This window comes from Centrocercus urophasianus, unplaced genomic scaffold (genome assembly GCF_019232065.1).
Source record: "Centrocercus urophasianus isolate 14NV4802_14NV808 unplaced genomic scaffold, USGS_Curo_1.0 seq_30, whole genome shotgun sequence".
In the NCBI taxonomy this organism is placed as follows: Eukaryota; Metazoa; Chordata; class Aves; order Galliformes; family Phasianidae; genus Centrocercus; species Centrocercus urophasianus.
In genome coordinates this window covers 7,306,437-7,320,041 of record NW_024884867.1, presented here as the reverse complement: position 1 = coordinate 7,320,041, position 13,605 = coordinate 7,306,437, and the positions used below count along the sequence as shown (strand labels likewise).

The 13,605-nt window shown below is 42.8% G+C and overlaps 1 protein-coding gene across 1 annotated transcript in view; it reads left to right on the top strand.

Annotated features, from left to right (window-relative positions):
- Positions 1-12,227, top strand: part of VPS37B (VPS37B subunit of ESCRT-I) — a 12,780-nt gene extending 553 nt beyond the window's left edge. Inside the window, exons 2-4 of the mRNA XM_042828702.1 lie at positions 6,214-6,385; positions 6,983-7,065; positions 8,044-12,227. Coding sequence (XP_042684636.1) covers positions 6,214-6,385; positions 6,983-7,065; positions 8,044-8,529 — 741 coding nt within the window. The 3' untranslated portion in view covers positions 8,530-12,227. The remainder of the gene's footprint in view (positions 1-6,213; positions 6,386-6,982; positions 7,066-8,043) is intronic.
- Positions 12,228-13,605: the final 1,378 nt, after the last annotated feature.

Sequence of the window (13,605 nt, the reverse complement as noted above, 5' to 3'; positions counted from 1 at the left end):
CTGCTCTCGGAATGTCTTTGTCAGCGTGTCAGGCTCCGAGCCGTACGTCTGGGGCTGCGCTTGTTCACGTTAAATAACCCGTGTGCTTCGTGCTGCTGCCTTCCTCCTTTATGGGGTTTTCTGTGTGCCAGTGAACGCTGTATTATGGTGTTGATGGAGTCTCTCCCAGCAAACATTCCTAAAAGATTGGCCGGCAGCAAATACGAAACAGCTAACGTGAAGATTTTGAAAGAAATGTTCTCTGCTTTTCTGGCTCTTGTATTAATTCCTTTTGCTTCAATGTAAAGAAGTCCCAGGGAAAAATTCTTGTAGCTGTAACCTATTTGGTGCTTCCAAGGAAATCGTTCTGGGTGACCTCCAAGCAAACTGCTGAGGAGTCACAGGTGGGGCAGCCCTGCAGGGCTGGGCTGGGGCAGGAAGGTGACCCAGGGTTCTTGCTGTGCTGTCCATCTTTCAAGAAATCATCCATCATTCTGCCCTTTGTGTAAATAGATTTGTGCATTGAGGCTGAGTGTAACGGCTTCTCAAAATACAGGTTTATATGAAAACTTAGGAAACTGTTGAAGATACTGATACTGCTGTAAAAGAGTAAAGCGTGGAAAGACCTTAGAGATATTGGTGGCTTGCTGGGAGGCAGGAGAACCTTTCTGTGGAAAGACAAAATATTTAGGGAAAGTCAACAGGTTGTAATGGGCTTTAGCTCAGTGCAGATGTGGCTTTAGCTGGGTGCAGTATCACTGATTTCATGTAACCTCTGTCCAGGTATACTGGTAGGTGGCCTCACTCAGCAGTCTGCTTGTTTCTTGTCAATACGTGCTTCAGACTGGATCAGAAGCAGCAATAGACTCATGACCTCAGTACAAAGATTCTCTCTTACTGCAGAATTAGAGCATATTCACAATGTGACCCTCCAGCTTTCCTCTTTAGTTGGCAGCAGGAGGCTTTTAAATTGTAGAGTAAAGTTCTCTGGGCCCGAGGGAATATTTTGTGGTGTTTGGAAAGTGTGGCTAGGTTTGAAGGTATTTGAACTGTGTGGAAATACAGCGACATTACTGTCTGCTGTAATCCTCTTTTATTGTGCACGGAGGCTTTTAGTAGAGCCTGTCCAACTCAAAAGTGTTTGTATATCTTGGAAGTGGCCATTCTTGAATGCTTTGTCCTCATTCTGTTTTTGACTTCGTTGAAGGTTTTGCTCTCTGGCTTTGTGCTGCTGGGTTCCAGTTTTGCGCTGTGAAGTATGCAGCAGGAAGAGGGAGAGGGAAATCCTGAGCATTAAGGAGGAACTGTGCTGACTTCACTGCTGCTTGTGTAGAAATCTCATTTTCGGTCTGTGTGTACCTTTGTCATAGGGTTGTTCCAAAGTCCTTCAATTGATAACTTAAATGGGGCACACTAACTAAATCGTGGTTCCTGAGTCACTCCTTTGAGGTCACTTGTATTTTTGGTGGCAAAATTGGCTAAAGCTGATTACTTCATAATGGAAGAAACCTTTGTACTCTTTGTTGCAAGGGAAACCCAGCTCAAAAAACAATGTTTTGTTCACAAAGAGGAGGATTTGGAAAATCACTTGGCTTTCTTGCTAATAGCTAAAAATAGGCTCTTTCCCAGCCCTAAAGGGAGTGTGCAGCACTTGAGCAGCATTTGTATGTGTCATCATGGGGGTGTATGCACATATCTGTCTATCTATATATATAAAATCTGTCTGGCTGTGCACACGTATATATTTCACTGGGGTAATATGCCTCTGCAGTGACCTGTGCATCATAGCCCCAGGTATGTGAAAACAGGGCATCAAAGAGCTAAGATCCTTTTTCTGTCTGTAAGGTTGTTTTTGAAGCCTCTGGGCTTCCAGCTCCTGAACAAGGAACATCTTGTCTATTGGAAAGAGGAAGGAAGCCAATTGTCTGGTACTCCCAGGCTTTTAAAACGGAGGAGTTTTTGTGATAATCCTTTGAGGTTAATCTCTGTTGTACATTGACAGGATTCATCTTCACGAAATAAAAGCACATTGTTCATAAAAGTCAGTCTCAGCAAGTTTGTGATGTGATACTGGTGGTGCTTTGATGAATTTCTGTGGTGAGAATTGGTTTTCTCTTGACCTGTGCTGGAACGTTGCTTTAGGAACAGTGCAGCATTGTGTTACTGCGTGCTCGAGTTCTGCTGCCAAAAGTTGTTTGCTTTTCAAGACCTTAATTATGTGAAATGGAGTCATCAAAAAATGTATTGCCTTCCTCTTGCTCCAGCATTTCGGAGTATGCTGGCAAGCACAGGAGGGGTTTTCAATGTTATCCCGTTCTCAAAAACTGTTTAAAGGAAAAGTCCAAGTTCAAGCTGTGTGAACGCGTGCCCGGATTCCTCATCCTGCCCCAAAACCACATGGTGTAAGTGGTTGTGTTCTTGTTTGCCAAACGTGAAATTTAGCTGCAGAGTTAGGGTTTAGATGTGGTGACAATGACGGAGTTCTGTGTTCCAGCAAAGCATCTGATGATAACCTGCCTGCGTGTAATGGCACCGATTGCAGCTCTGTGCACCGCCTTCCTCTGAAGCAAACACCCAGGAATTGAAACTCGCCTCTTAACCTTTATTTCCTCGTTTTTAAAACCACTGCGTGCATAATTGGGAGACCTAAATTTAGCAAATCTAATTACTTTGGATTATGTATTAATGTTTATTACCAAGCTGGTGCCGTTAGAAGCTGTATTATCATTCAGCATACCAGTGTTTGATGAAAAGCTCTCATACGTTTTCTGTACCAGAAGTCTTTATTCTCCTCCCCTGCACCTGTTAGCTCCTATTTCAGGGGTTAATTTGTCACTCCAAATGTGCACAGTTGCACTTCTGCAGAGTGACGGCAAGCTTTGTCCCTAAAAAATGGAAGAAAGAATGTGGGAATGATAAAGGCTGGAAAAAGACCAGAGAAACCTGAAACGAAAGCGTGGATGTCTGCTATCTATAAAGCAATCGAAATGGAACAGTTGGATAGTTTGTTTGGGTGTGCGGTTTTTTTTTTGTTGTTTTATTTGTAGCTCCTTAAGAGACTTCTTTTTGAAAGTATCAGTAGGTGACTTGGGCACTTTTTAAGCATCTGAAGATTAGAAGGGCTGCACAAGCCTGAATTTGGCTTTGTTAACCTTGCTGTGCGTGCAGTTTGGTCTCAGAGTGCTCCACTCGGTCCATCTGCCCTGTTTGCCCCAATTAGGATTCATGGGGAGACCTCAACAGTAAAAAGAAAAAAAAAATAGTACCATCATCCTGTCTCGTTATGTATCATAATTCTGACTGGTATTTTTCATCTGTTTGAAGATCAAGGTTTCCTGCTTGCTGAAGTGCTCATGACCTCAAAGTCTCGTTAGCAATTCCGCTGGCTGTGTGCTGTTTGCTTGCTGCTTCCGTTGGGCAGGTGAACATTTGATGCAGTGCAGCAATTCCCTTCTGTATCAATTTTTTTGTCACACAACAGGTCTGACAACAGAAGAACTCAGGTTGGATTTATTCCTTGCCTCTCTGGTTGCAGCTGTTGTCCTGGTCTCGTGAAAGCTGTGAAGCGATGCAGAGGTCATACGTTGTGCTCTGCAGGTGATCTTAATGGGCTGATGGTGCTGCACTGCTCCTTTGATGCTCATGTTATTTTGTAACTCTGTGTTTGTTGGTTTTTTGAGTCAGTCCACTCTTTGGAAGTTTTTCTTTAGGGCTATTTAGGTTACATATTTGCTTTTCGGATTCCTTGAATTTACTCCTAAGTGTGGCGGAACATTTGCAGGAAAGATTATTAAAATGAACTCTCAACCATGTCAGATATGATTCTGTGTTTTCAAAATTGTGATTGTATTCAAGTTGCTTTGGTTTGTTCTATTTGTTATGAACAGAATTTCATCCCTCCACAAACTTCAAACTTTTGCCAGAGGTGAAGCATTCACCTCCTGGTTCAACATCCCGTACAAATGAATGAGTCTTCCCCTTTGCTTTGGAAATAAGCTGTTCTTTGGTTTGCCTTGTGATTGAAGGCTTGCTTCTTCTCACAGTTTTAAACAAGATTCTATACAAGTGTCTCATCTATTCAACAGAATATTTTAGAAATGTGACACAGAGTGTAACGCTGGAAGTGAGGACACCTGATCATGACGTGTGAATCCTGTTTTTGATCAACTTCTGCAGAAAAGTGTGCCCTTCTTAGCAGCTTGTGGAAAGCTTTGAGTCACTGAGTCCTGTGTAATTTCAAGAAAACTAAGAATATGTCAACTTTTCTTCTGCTTTAAGCTAACCTATATTAGGCTTTCACCTAAACATGCATTAGGCCACAAGGATTAGATGTCAGAAGGTTGAGATAGCAGAGGGAATCGCTCCCTGTTACACCTAGCTGGCTCACCTTTGCTTGTTTGCCATCAAGCCGGGTAAATATGTCTTTACAAGTGCTGTCGTAGTACTGACTGTTCCGTATTTTTACAAGATACATCCTGTTATGAGGATATTTATTCACCTTTACAGATCCATCATGCTGTAAAAGTCCTTCAGAAAGTCCTTGTAGAAAGTTGGGTGTTTCCTCCTTCACAATCTGACCGAGGATGTCAGTCAGGGTGCATGAGAGCTTCTTCTGTTATTCTGCCTTTCTTCTCTTCTTTGTAACATATGATTTGAGCAATTTCCTTTCCCTGGGAGTTGTACTTGAAATGTTTATAGATTTGTGTATCTTTCATTCCACCCTTTTTTCCACTAGCAAAAATGTACCTGACGACTTCATCCCAAAGAAAGATCAAAGTCCACCCATAAAACTGGTCCTCCCAGGCTGACTGCACAGCTGCTTTGAAATGAGAGCATCAGCCTTACGAGCTGAGAAAATGCAATCACGAGATCAAATCTGAGTTGCTTGAAGGAAGTTGTTTGCTCATTAAGGAGCTGAAAGAGGAGCGGAGTCAGAAAGCATTAATCTTTTAGTGCAGTCATTGGCAGTGCAGAAGGCAGCTCAGTAACAAAACCTGTGGTGGAGGGAGGTTGGTTGGTAAGAAGCTGGGTGTCAGTTAAGCTGTCATTAAGCTGTGAAATAGTGTGCTTTTAGGTTCCACTCATAATAGTTAGGAAAATATTGTAAAACAGGGACTTCAGCTTTTGAAAAGCGAGTCTAGCAGAGTTGGATCATGTGGGAACAGACACACGAAAGCAACCAGTTTATATTATTTTGCATTGGATTTGAAAGTGAGAAGAGAGAGTTCTCTTTTTATTCTTGGAAAGTGTTCAAGTTACAGACAAGCAGAGGATTGGAAAGTGTTGAGGCTTGATGTGAGGATCCTGAGAAGGCAAAACTGTGTTACAAAGCCAGTTTCTCCCATTTGTACAACTTGGGAACAGAATTCTCTTCTGATTGATGCAGTCTTTAGGACTCAGCATTATACTTCTTGATATTTTTTTTTTTAAAGTTGCTTTGCAAGAACTGGGGAAAAGAAAGTGCAACTTTGGTATTTCAGGAGCAGTATCTCGGGCCAAAGGTGTATCTGAGCCAAATGTGAAGTTTAGCAGATTAAAGTGGCATATAAATGTTCCTAAAGGAAGTGCTTTTGAAGATACTGTTGCACACTCGGGAAATATTTTCACCTGCTGCACCTCCCAGAGTGCCAAGAATACCTGAGTTCTGACCCCCTCACTTTCAGGGCTGTCAATAGCTTGTTCAGGTTTCCTCTTTCTCAAAGCTGTGGCACTTCTGTATCAGCCCGTGAGCGTGAAAGGAGGAAGGCACTGTGTTTTCCACTTCTGCCCTGTACAAGGGGCGTATTGCTGTAGGAGGTCACAAAAAGTGCACCAAACGTGTCATTGATTTTGAGGGTGAATTAACAGAATCTGTCTGTTGTGCCATGGGAAAGTTGTCCCACTTGTTGAGTCAGACTGAAATTGGATCCCTTGCTTTTTATTCCCTGGTTTGTTTGTTGTTTTTTTTTTTTTTTTTTTTTCCTGTCTGAATCTTCTAATGACTCTAATGTGACACCCAGAATTCTCCAAACCTGGCTTCCCCAAAGCTCATGAAGGCTGTCTTGATGAAATCGTGAGCATATGTAGGTATGAGCAAACAAGTCCAAAAGCATCATTTCAGGTTCGATGCAGTAGTGCTCACTCCAAAAATTGCCTTTTTCTGCCATTCATGTTTCGAAATTCTGCAGTTGTCTACATAACCATTGATGCTGCTTAATGTTTGCACTGTCTTTTCATGGACCTTTCTTCTTGCAGGCCCAAAATGTTCAGCACAGCAAGGACATGACACTCGCCAGCAACCGCAGTCTGGCAGAAGGCAATCTTCTGTACCAGCCAAAGTTGGAGTCTTTGAAAGCAACTTTGACTCAAAAATATCAAGAGCTGCAAGTCCTTTTTGAAGCATACCAGATAAAGAAAACAAAATTAGGTAACATTTCCAGTTGATTATGATGATTGGCCGTTCTATCAGTGAATCTAAAAGCTGTTGTGCGCTTTGTTATTTTTGCATGCTCTCATTTTTAGCTTTATAAGTTAAGGTAAGAAATGAAATGTCATTCTCACAAAGCTCGGAGCTAGATCATTGCTAAGGATCTGTTACACCCAGAAACACGCTGTGGATTCTTTCTGTTCCTGCTGTGGTTACCTAGCTCTTGTTGTCTAAACGACTGAATTTGTCCACCTAGTTTAAAAGCAAAACACGATTTGAATTCTCTGTGATTAATCATAAAGCAAACATTCTTGTATATGAAGCATTGTGCATCTGATTCTGCACTTCTGAAGGTGATTTCTTTCATTATTGTGAACATAAAATTAGAATTAAATCACAGCTTTGTAGCACTGTGCTTATATTCTTGAACTACTTAAATGTTGTATTTTCTCACTGTGGATCACCCCATCTAAAACATGAGAGCATACTGTTCGTACATACGCACTGCAGACAATTTCTGTGCTGGTTGACACTTTATAGCTTCATTTAGAAGTCACATACAAACAGCTGTAATTTATTCTTTTCATGCCATTGCAGATAGACAATCCAGTAATGCCTCACTGGAGACACTGCTAGCTCTCCTTCAGACCGAGGGGGCTAAGATTGAGGAAGACACAGAGGTAAGGAAAGGACAGTACATTTCAGTTCTTTCTAACCATTTCTAACCTTTTAACCATTAGTGAAGATTTTGGGTGTGTGTAGCTGAAGTATACTGTTGAACATGTAATAATCTAAATAAGGGATGTTTTTGAAAATAGGATTTGGTCTTTGCTTTGAATGTCATTAACAATCATTTGATTTCAGTGAGTTTTCTTTGAGTAATTTTTTGCTCTTGAGCCCATTGAAGTGTTTAAGAAGATGCTGTTTTTCAGCAATGAAAGCCAAACCCTCTTAGTTCCTTGACATTGCCTTCAAACTAATAACCAATGAGCGTGGAAATCTTTTTAATGGTGTCTGCCTGGTGTATGTATTGATCCATTACAAATGTCAATTATTAACCTAATGAAAGACTGTGCCTGTGATGGTTTGTAGGATGGGAGGGCTGACTTTGTATCAGTTCTGGTGGAATATTCCATTGTGATTTCAACGTATCTGCCTAGATGCCAGTGGTCACTGCTTGCTGGGATATGAGTGCTTGATGGGTGGTTTATTTTTAGAGCAGTGGAAGTGGTTAGTTTTGTTTGCAGATCTGCCTGTAGGACGTTCTCTATAACTACATAGCATCAGGGAAAAGATCTTTTTGGCCCTGAGTTGTGATTACAAAAAGATGTTCCCAGGACAAGTTGAATTTCAACTGCTGGCAATCTGGAAAGCTGTTGCGCTCGATTCAGTCCTGTCTCTGATGATCAAGGGAATGATCAGAGCTAAATTCAGATGTTCGTACTGCTGGTACTTCTGTATAAATTTCAGTTAAAATGGTATTTAGCTCCCGGTGCATCTGAGTAATAACTGCTTCAAAATCCTGCCCACAATTCTTAGCATGCTCATCATTGTGCGCGTGCGCATGGGGAATCAGAGGCAGAGCGTTATTTTAGGCTGGAGCTCTTGGATTGCCTTGGAGCGTGCTGATTTCTAAGAGGTTATCCCATATTTGACAGAACATGGCGGAAAAATTTCTTGATGGCGAAATCCCCCTGGATTCCTTCATTGATGAGTACCAGAGCAAGCGAAAGCTGGCTCACCTGCGGCGGGTGAAAATCGAGAAGCTCCAAGAGATGGTGCTCAAGGGACAAAGACTTCCGCAGCCTCAGCCGCGGGCAGCCGACGCGACGCCAGCGCCTCAAGATTCCTACACTTCGGATGCAAACCCTCCTCCTTCAGCTGCACCCCGACGAATACCTCCCCCTCCTCCTTCCGTCCCAGCAGGACGCTTTCCTACTCCGTTTACTGCGGCCGCGAGTTCAGGACCAGCCGTTTCTTATCCAGGTGCTCCGTATCCTCCTCTCCCACCTCGAGCTGGAGCTCAGGCCGCGAGTCAGTTGCCACAGCCAGGCTGCCCATCTCAGTTTGTACCACAGTATCCTCCAGCTCTTCCCCAAAGACCGCCTCGCTTTCCACCACATCCTGGTTTTATCCTCCAGTGAATATTTTGGTGCGCCTGACTTACGTATTGGTGCTTACTGTTCCTTTTTCTCCCCCTGTCAGAGACTTAACGTAGGCAGTGGAAAGCCTCTATTTTTTGCACAATGGAGTATAAAATTTGAGCTCTGGCACAGAGGTCTGAAATTGTGTCTGGTGGATGTTATTGTTTTCAAATATCAGTGGCAACGAGGATTTTGTAGGAAGGTGGTAAGGGCTAGATGTGCAGGAGTGCACAGTGGATTTCCTGATTTTATAAATCTTTCTGAATTCTTTAGCGATGGCAGATCAGTGTCCTGTTCTGTTCTGGTGTGTTCCCATTGCAGCTGGATGTGCGTGTGGCAAACCAGGAGCTATTTGTCTCCCTAAAGAATTCTCTGTCAGTGCCAGTGTTTGTGTGGTAACAGCCATATCTGAATCCTGGGTGAAGAGTTTTAATGGACCTCAATAGCAGCTTTTGCAGTGCACCCAGACTGTGGCAGTTCTGGCCAGGTGTGCAGCGAATTCACTGAGGTGAAGCTGTTGTTGGATAAAGTTCTTTTTAAATATTGAAAGTTACAGGAGTTTTGTTTCTACATTTCAGTTGTTACCTTAGACTTTTCAAAATAAAAGTACATGCTCTTCCCATTCCTGAATAGCTGGTATCCTGAGAGTCCTGGTCTCTTGAAATTTAACTGAATTGTACAGCCAGTTCAGAGTTTAGAGAGACTTCAACAGGCATTTTTATTTCTTTACTTATTGAGACTTTGTTTTTGTTTTTTTTCCTCTTCCATACCCTACATACAGAAGTGATTGTTTTGTTCTTTTAATTTAAACTGGTGCTTAGCTTTTGACATCATGTGATTCCAGGAATCTAGGCAGGGTATTTTCTTAATTATGTATTGGATTTTCCTATCATGTAATTGCCCACAATTTCATTGTGCAGTTCTTGGCACGCCTGTCTATTTGGAATTTGCAGTTAACATTTCTCCATGCGAGAAGTCACAACAGAGGAGGTTTTTGAGTTCTGTGGTTGCTGTTTGCCTCTTACATAATGTGCTCTTGGCTTTTTGTGCCTCCAGAGGGGGCGGCTTCCTATGGCAGGGCATGTTTCATTCTCAGTATGACTCTGGAAGCCTGAGGTGCAGGTGCGTGCCGGTAATGGAATCCTGCAGCAGGGGAGGCGACTCTCAACACTTGTTGCTCATGCAGAATAGGAGCACAGATTAACTGTCACTTCTGCAAAAAAAACGTCCGACTACTTCATGGCAGTTTAAGAAAGGCATCATCCAGAATTTGTCACATATCTTCTCTATTATTTAAAACACTTTCTTATCGTTGTCCTGGAATACGCTGAGTAGTTTGGAAGACTGCACTGCAAACAGCTTCAGTCAAAATACATCATCTGATCTTGTTTTTCTTTATGTAAGGCCCTAGATTGTCCCTTAATCATTTCCTCTGGAGTGTGGTGGTTGCAAGCAAGTACTAATCTGAAATTAATCTCATAACAGGGAGCTGTCTGTTCCGAAAATACGGTTATTTGGCTTGCTTTGCCTTCTGATGACAAAGGGCAGAAGGCTGGTCACTGTGACTGGCATCTAAACCCATTCCCCAGTGTAGATCTGGAAAGTTTCTGTAGATGGGGGAGTTTGTGAAGCAACGTGCATTGGATTTGTTTGCAAAGTGTGTTTTCTCTGTAATCTAGTGATGGTACAAGATGTGTTTTTTACAATAGTGTAATATCTTCTTTTCTTGATATTATTTTATCATTGAAGCTTTGTGTAAGCATGGTTAATTATGACACGTTTCAAAACAGTTTTGCTGTGCTTTTAGTGCTGGTATTTGGATGGCAACTGTTGTGTCTGGACGCTAAACATAAATCTGCTGTAGAAAGGATTTGTGTCCTAGGAAGAAGAAAGGTGGCTGGGAGCTCCTGGGGTGGTGACTGAGTACAGAGATCTGTACATGGAGCCTGCTACACCAACTCTACAACACTCTCCAATCAGTTTTGCTAGCATTTAATAAAAACAGCCAGGTATATTTTACACTTATCCAGTGCCAACTTTTTTTCTGAGAGTTGCAGATCCTCAGAAGTCACGGAGGTGATAGGTAAGTGTACTGTGATTTTGCACTGCATTTTGTGTACCTAACTTTATTGGTGTTAGTAGTTCGAAAGTATTTTTACTACCTGTTAAATTTTCTGTCTTTTGGTAACTTTTGTGATAACGAGACCTTTCAGGGATACTTTATCTAAAAACAAACTCTTGTGCTAACTAAATACAGACAAAGCTAATGCAGTTTTTCTGTGGAGAGCAAAACAATGCATTGTTGCATATGCATGTGGCTGATGTGCCTTAGGATCACTACCTGTGATTGTAATACTAGGATACTTTATCATTTGAATAGCCATTGCTTAACTGATTTAAGGGCTCTTCAAGAGCACTTTCTTCTACAAAACTCTCACCCTTGTACTTTAGGAAAAAACTGTATCTGCTATTTGTAAGCTTATAGTTGCCTTCACTGATGGGTTAGTTTGAGACAGGTGATATAACTAATGTGATGTTTCAGTTATAGCAATCCCATAACTGAAATCCAGCTGCTCACAGAAAATGTTTTGCCATTAACTGCGTGTGGATGCGCACAACCTGTAAATATATACTTGACTGCTGGTGATGTTTAAGGGTATAGGAGAAAAACGATCGTGGGAAGCTGTTTAAACCCTTTCAGAAACACTAATGTGAATGAGTCGGGCAAGAGGTGTGCCAGTGGTTTAAACTGTTGCCCTTTGACAGCTTCTGTTCTGTTAGAGCTAATCAATTCTGCTATGGCTAGGATGTTTAGGACTGTACTAATTTGCACTGTTGATAAGATAGATTATAATGCCATAGGCAAGCAGAGAGTTGGGGGGGGCTGGCTCAGTATGCTTGCCAAAATATATATTATGTTGTCTCGAGGATTCTTAATGTCTGCTGCAAATAGCATATACTTCCCCAAAGCAATTGGAGTGGAGAAAAATCTTTTAAACATGATGTGTAACACGGCTTTAGAGTGCTGGTAGCATTGAAAATGCTCTGTTAGGATGGCATTACTTTTGCCAGTCTTTTTGTATGCAGATTTTCTAAGTTATGACTAATTCAATTATATGCAGATAGGGTTGTTGGTTGGTTTGTTGGGTTTATGGTTGTGTTGGGTTTTTTTTTTTGGGGGGGGGGCTGTGTTTGGGGGTTTTTTTGAACAATGGTCAGCATTGAAGGGCTCAAACTCCAGGATGAGTTCTCTGCACTTCCACGCTGTCCCTTGGAAGCTGGGTCGCACTGAGCTGCTCCACGTGGGTCGTTTTTGTGCCACTGACCCTGAGGGACCGTTTAGGATAAGAGCTGTGTGGTTCCAGGAGGCAGGGCCCTGGGCACCGTTGCTCATGGGCGGCTGAGTGCCCCCATCTCCACAACCTCAGCCTCTGCCTCTTATGGACTTCTTTGCCCCCTCAAACTGGAATGCAGTAGAGCTCACAGACAGTTGGGAGCTATTTGGCAAACGTTGAGCTCAGAGGAGGCAGAGTTGTCCTGCACCTGCACGGTTCCTCTGTGTAATCCTGGACAGTCAAATAAAGGGGCAGTTTTGTATGCCTGGCGAGTTGTGAAATGTACAGTGGATTTGTTTGCATAATGTCTTTCTGTAATCTACTGTGGTCTGATTTTAAATAAAACATTGTATCTCTCTTGGTGCCACGCTCCATTGTGGCTTCATTTAAACACGTAGACTGGTGTTTTTCAATGCTAATGATGTGTCTTAGCAAGGTAACAGTAGTAGGTGAATGCGGAACTTAAATTAGCAGGAAAATAACTTCATAACAAAGCCATTGCTCATGTTCTCATCAGCTGGTTATGATGAGTCCACTTGGTGTGCCACTGATAACGGGCAGCTATACTCAGATTCTGTGCATCTCAGTCATAGCAAAGTTGGAATCTGTTTTTGTTTCCCACCATTACCTAGAATGGAAGCATCTAAATTCTTGCTCTGGGAAAAGGGGGAAGCCTGCTTTTCTTTTGTTAGTGGAGGAAAAAGAATTCAGCCAAGTCAAGTTAGGAGAAATGAGTCAACCAAAGTTATTTAGGAGTATGAGTCAGATGGCAGAAAGAACATGATGTAATATCTGTCCCTTGAATAGCGGTGTAAAATAGAAGCCCTCCTGGAGAAGAACTGATGTTAATAGATGCAAGAAAATCCCTTTAAAAATGCTTTTCTTGCCGTGTTCCATTTGTGGTGGCTGCGGAGCCGCGCTAACCTTCTGCTAACGCCGAAATAGCAAACAACAGATAGAGCAAACCGTGCTGACTCAGCCGGGTGGGCGAGGGGAGGAGGTGCTGTTATGTAAAAGCCGCAGCTCTTCGAAGAATTCACTGCAGCCCCTGTGCTGTGGGGCAGAGGTGCACCCCGAGCTTCAGGAAGTGCCTGTGCTGAGGCCGGGCTTCAGCTGGGATCGTTGCTTCCCCAGAGAAGTCACACAGCGTGCTGTGATGCTGGAGGGACCCGGCTGTGTCACAGGTAACTGAACGCAATGGCACAGATGTGCACGCCATGCGGTGTTGGGTACATGGGCAGCACTTTGCATCTTGTGTCCTCCCTTCTCTTTGAAAGATGGATTTGGGTGCTGTCCAAGCCCACCCACACCCTTCTGTAGCACTTGCAATCCCTGCCTGCCTATTAATCAACCCTGACACAGGGCTTTCGCAGGTTTCCCTCTGTTCACATTTTCACAAAGCCGCCTTTCGCCTGGCTTCCTAGAGCAGTGCTTCCTATTGGTGTGCTTAATTTCAGTGCCCCTTTTTCTTGCCAGTGATCAGAGATGGGTGTTTTTTAAGCTCCACTCTCAGTGGCACTGAACTTGAGCTGCTCTGTGCTCGTGTCCAAAGCAATTTGTGGTTACGAGGGGTTGGCTGCAGCCCCAGTGGTGCATGCAGAGGGAGGAAGGCTCTAGGATGAGGTTGCTGGAAAACTGCTTCAGGCAAAACCCGTACAACAAAATGTTGTACAGAACCAATCTTGGCAGAAGGGAGGAAATGTAATATTCCACATCTTTCTTTTGGTGATTTTCCACTGTC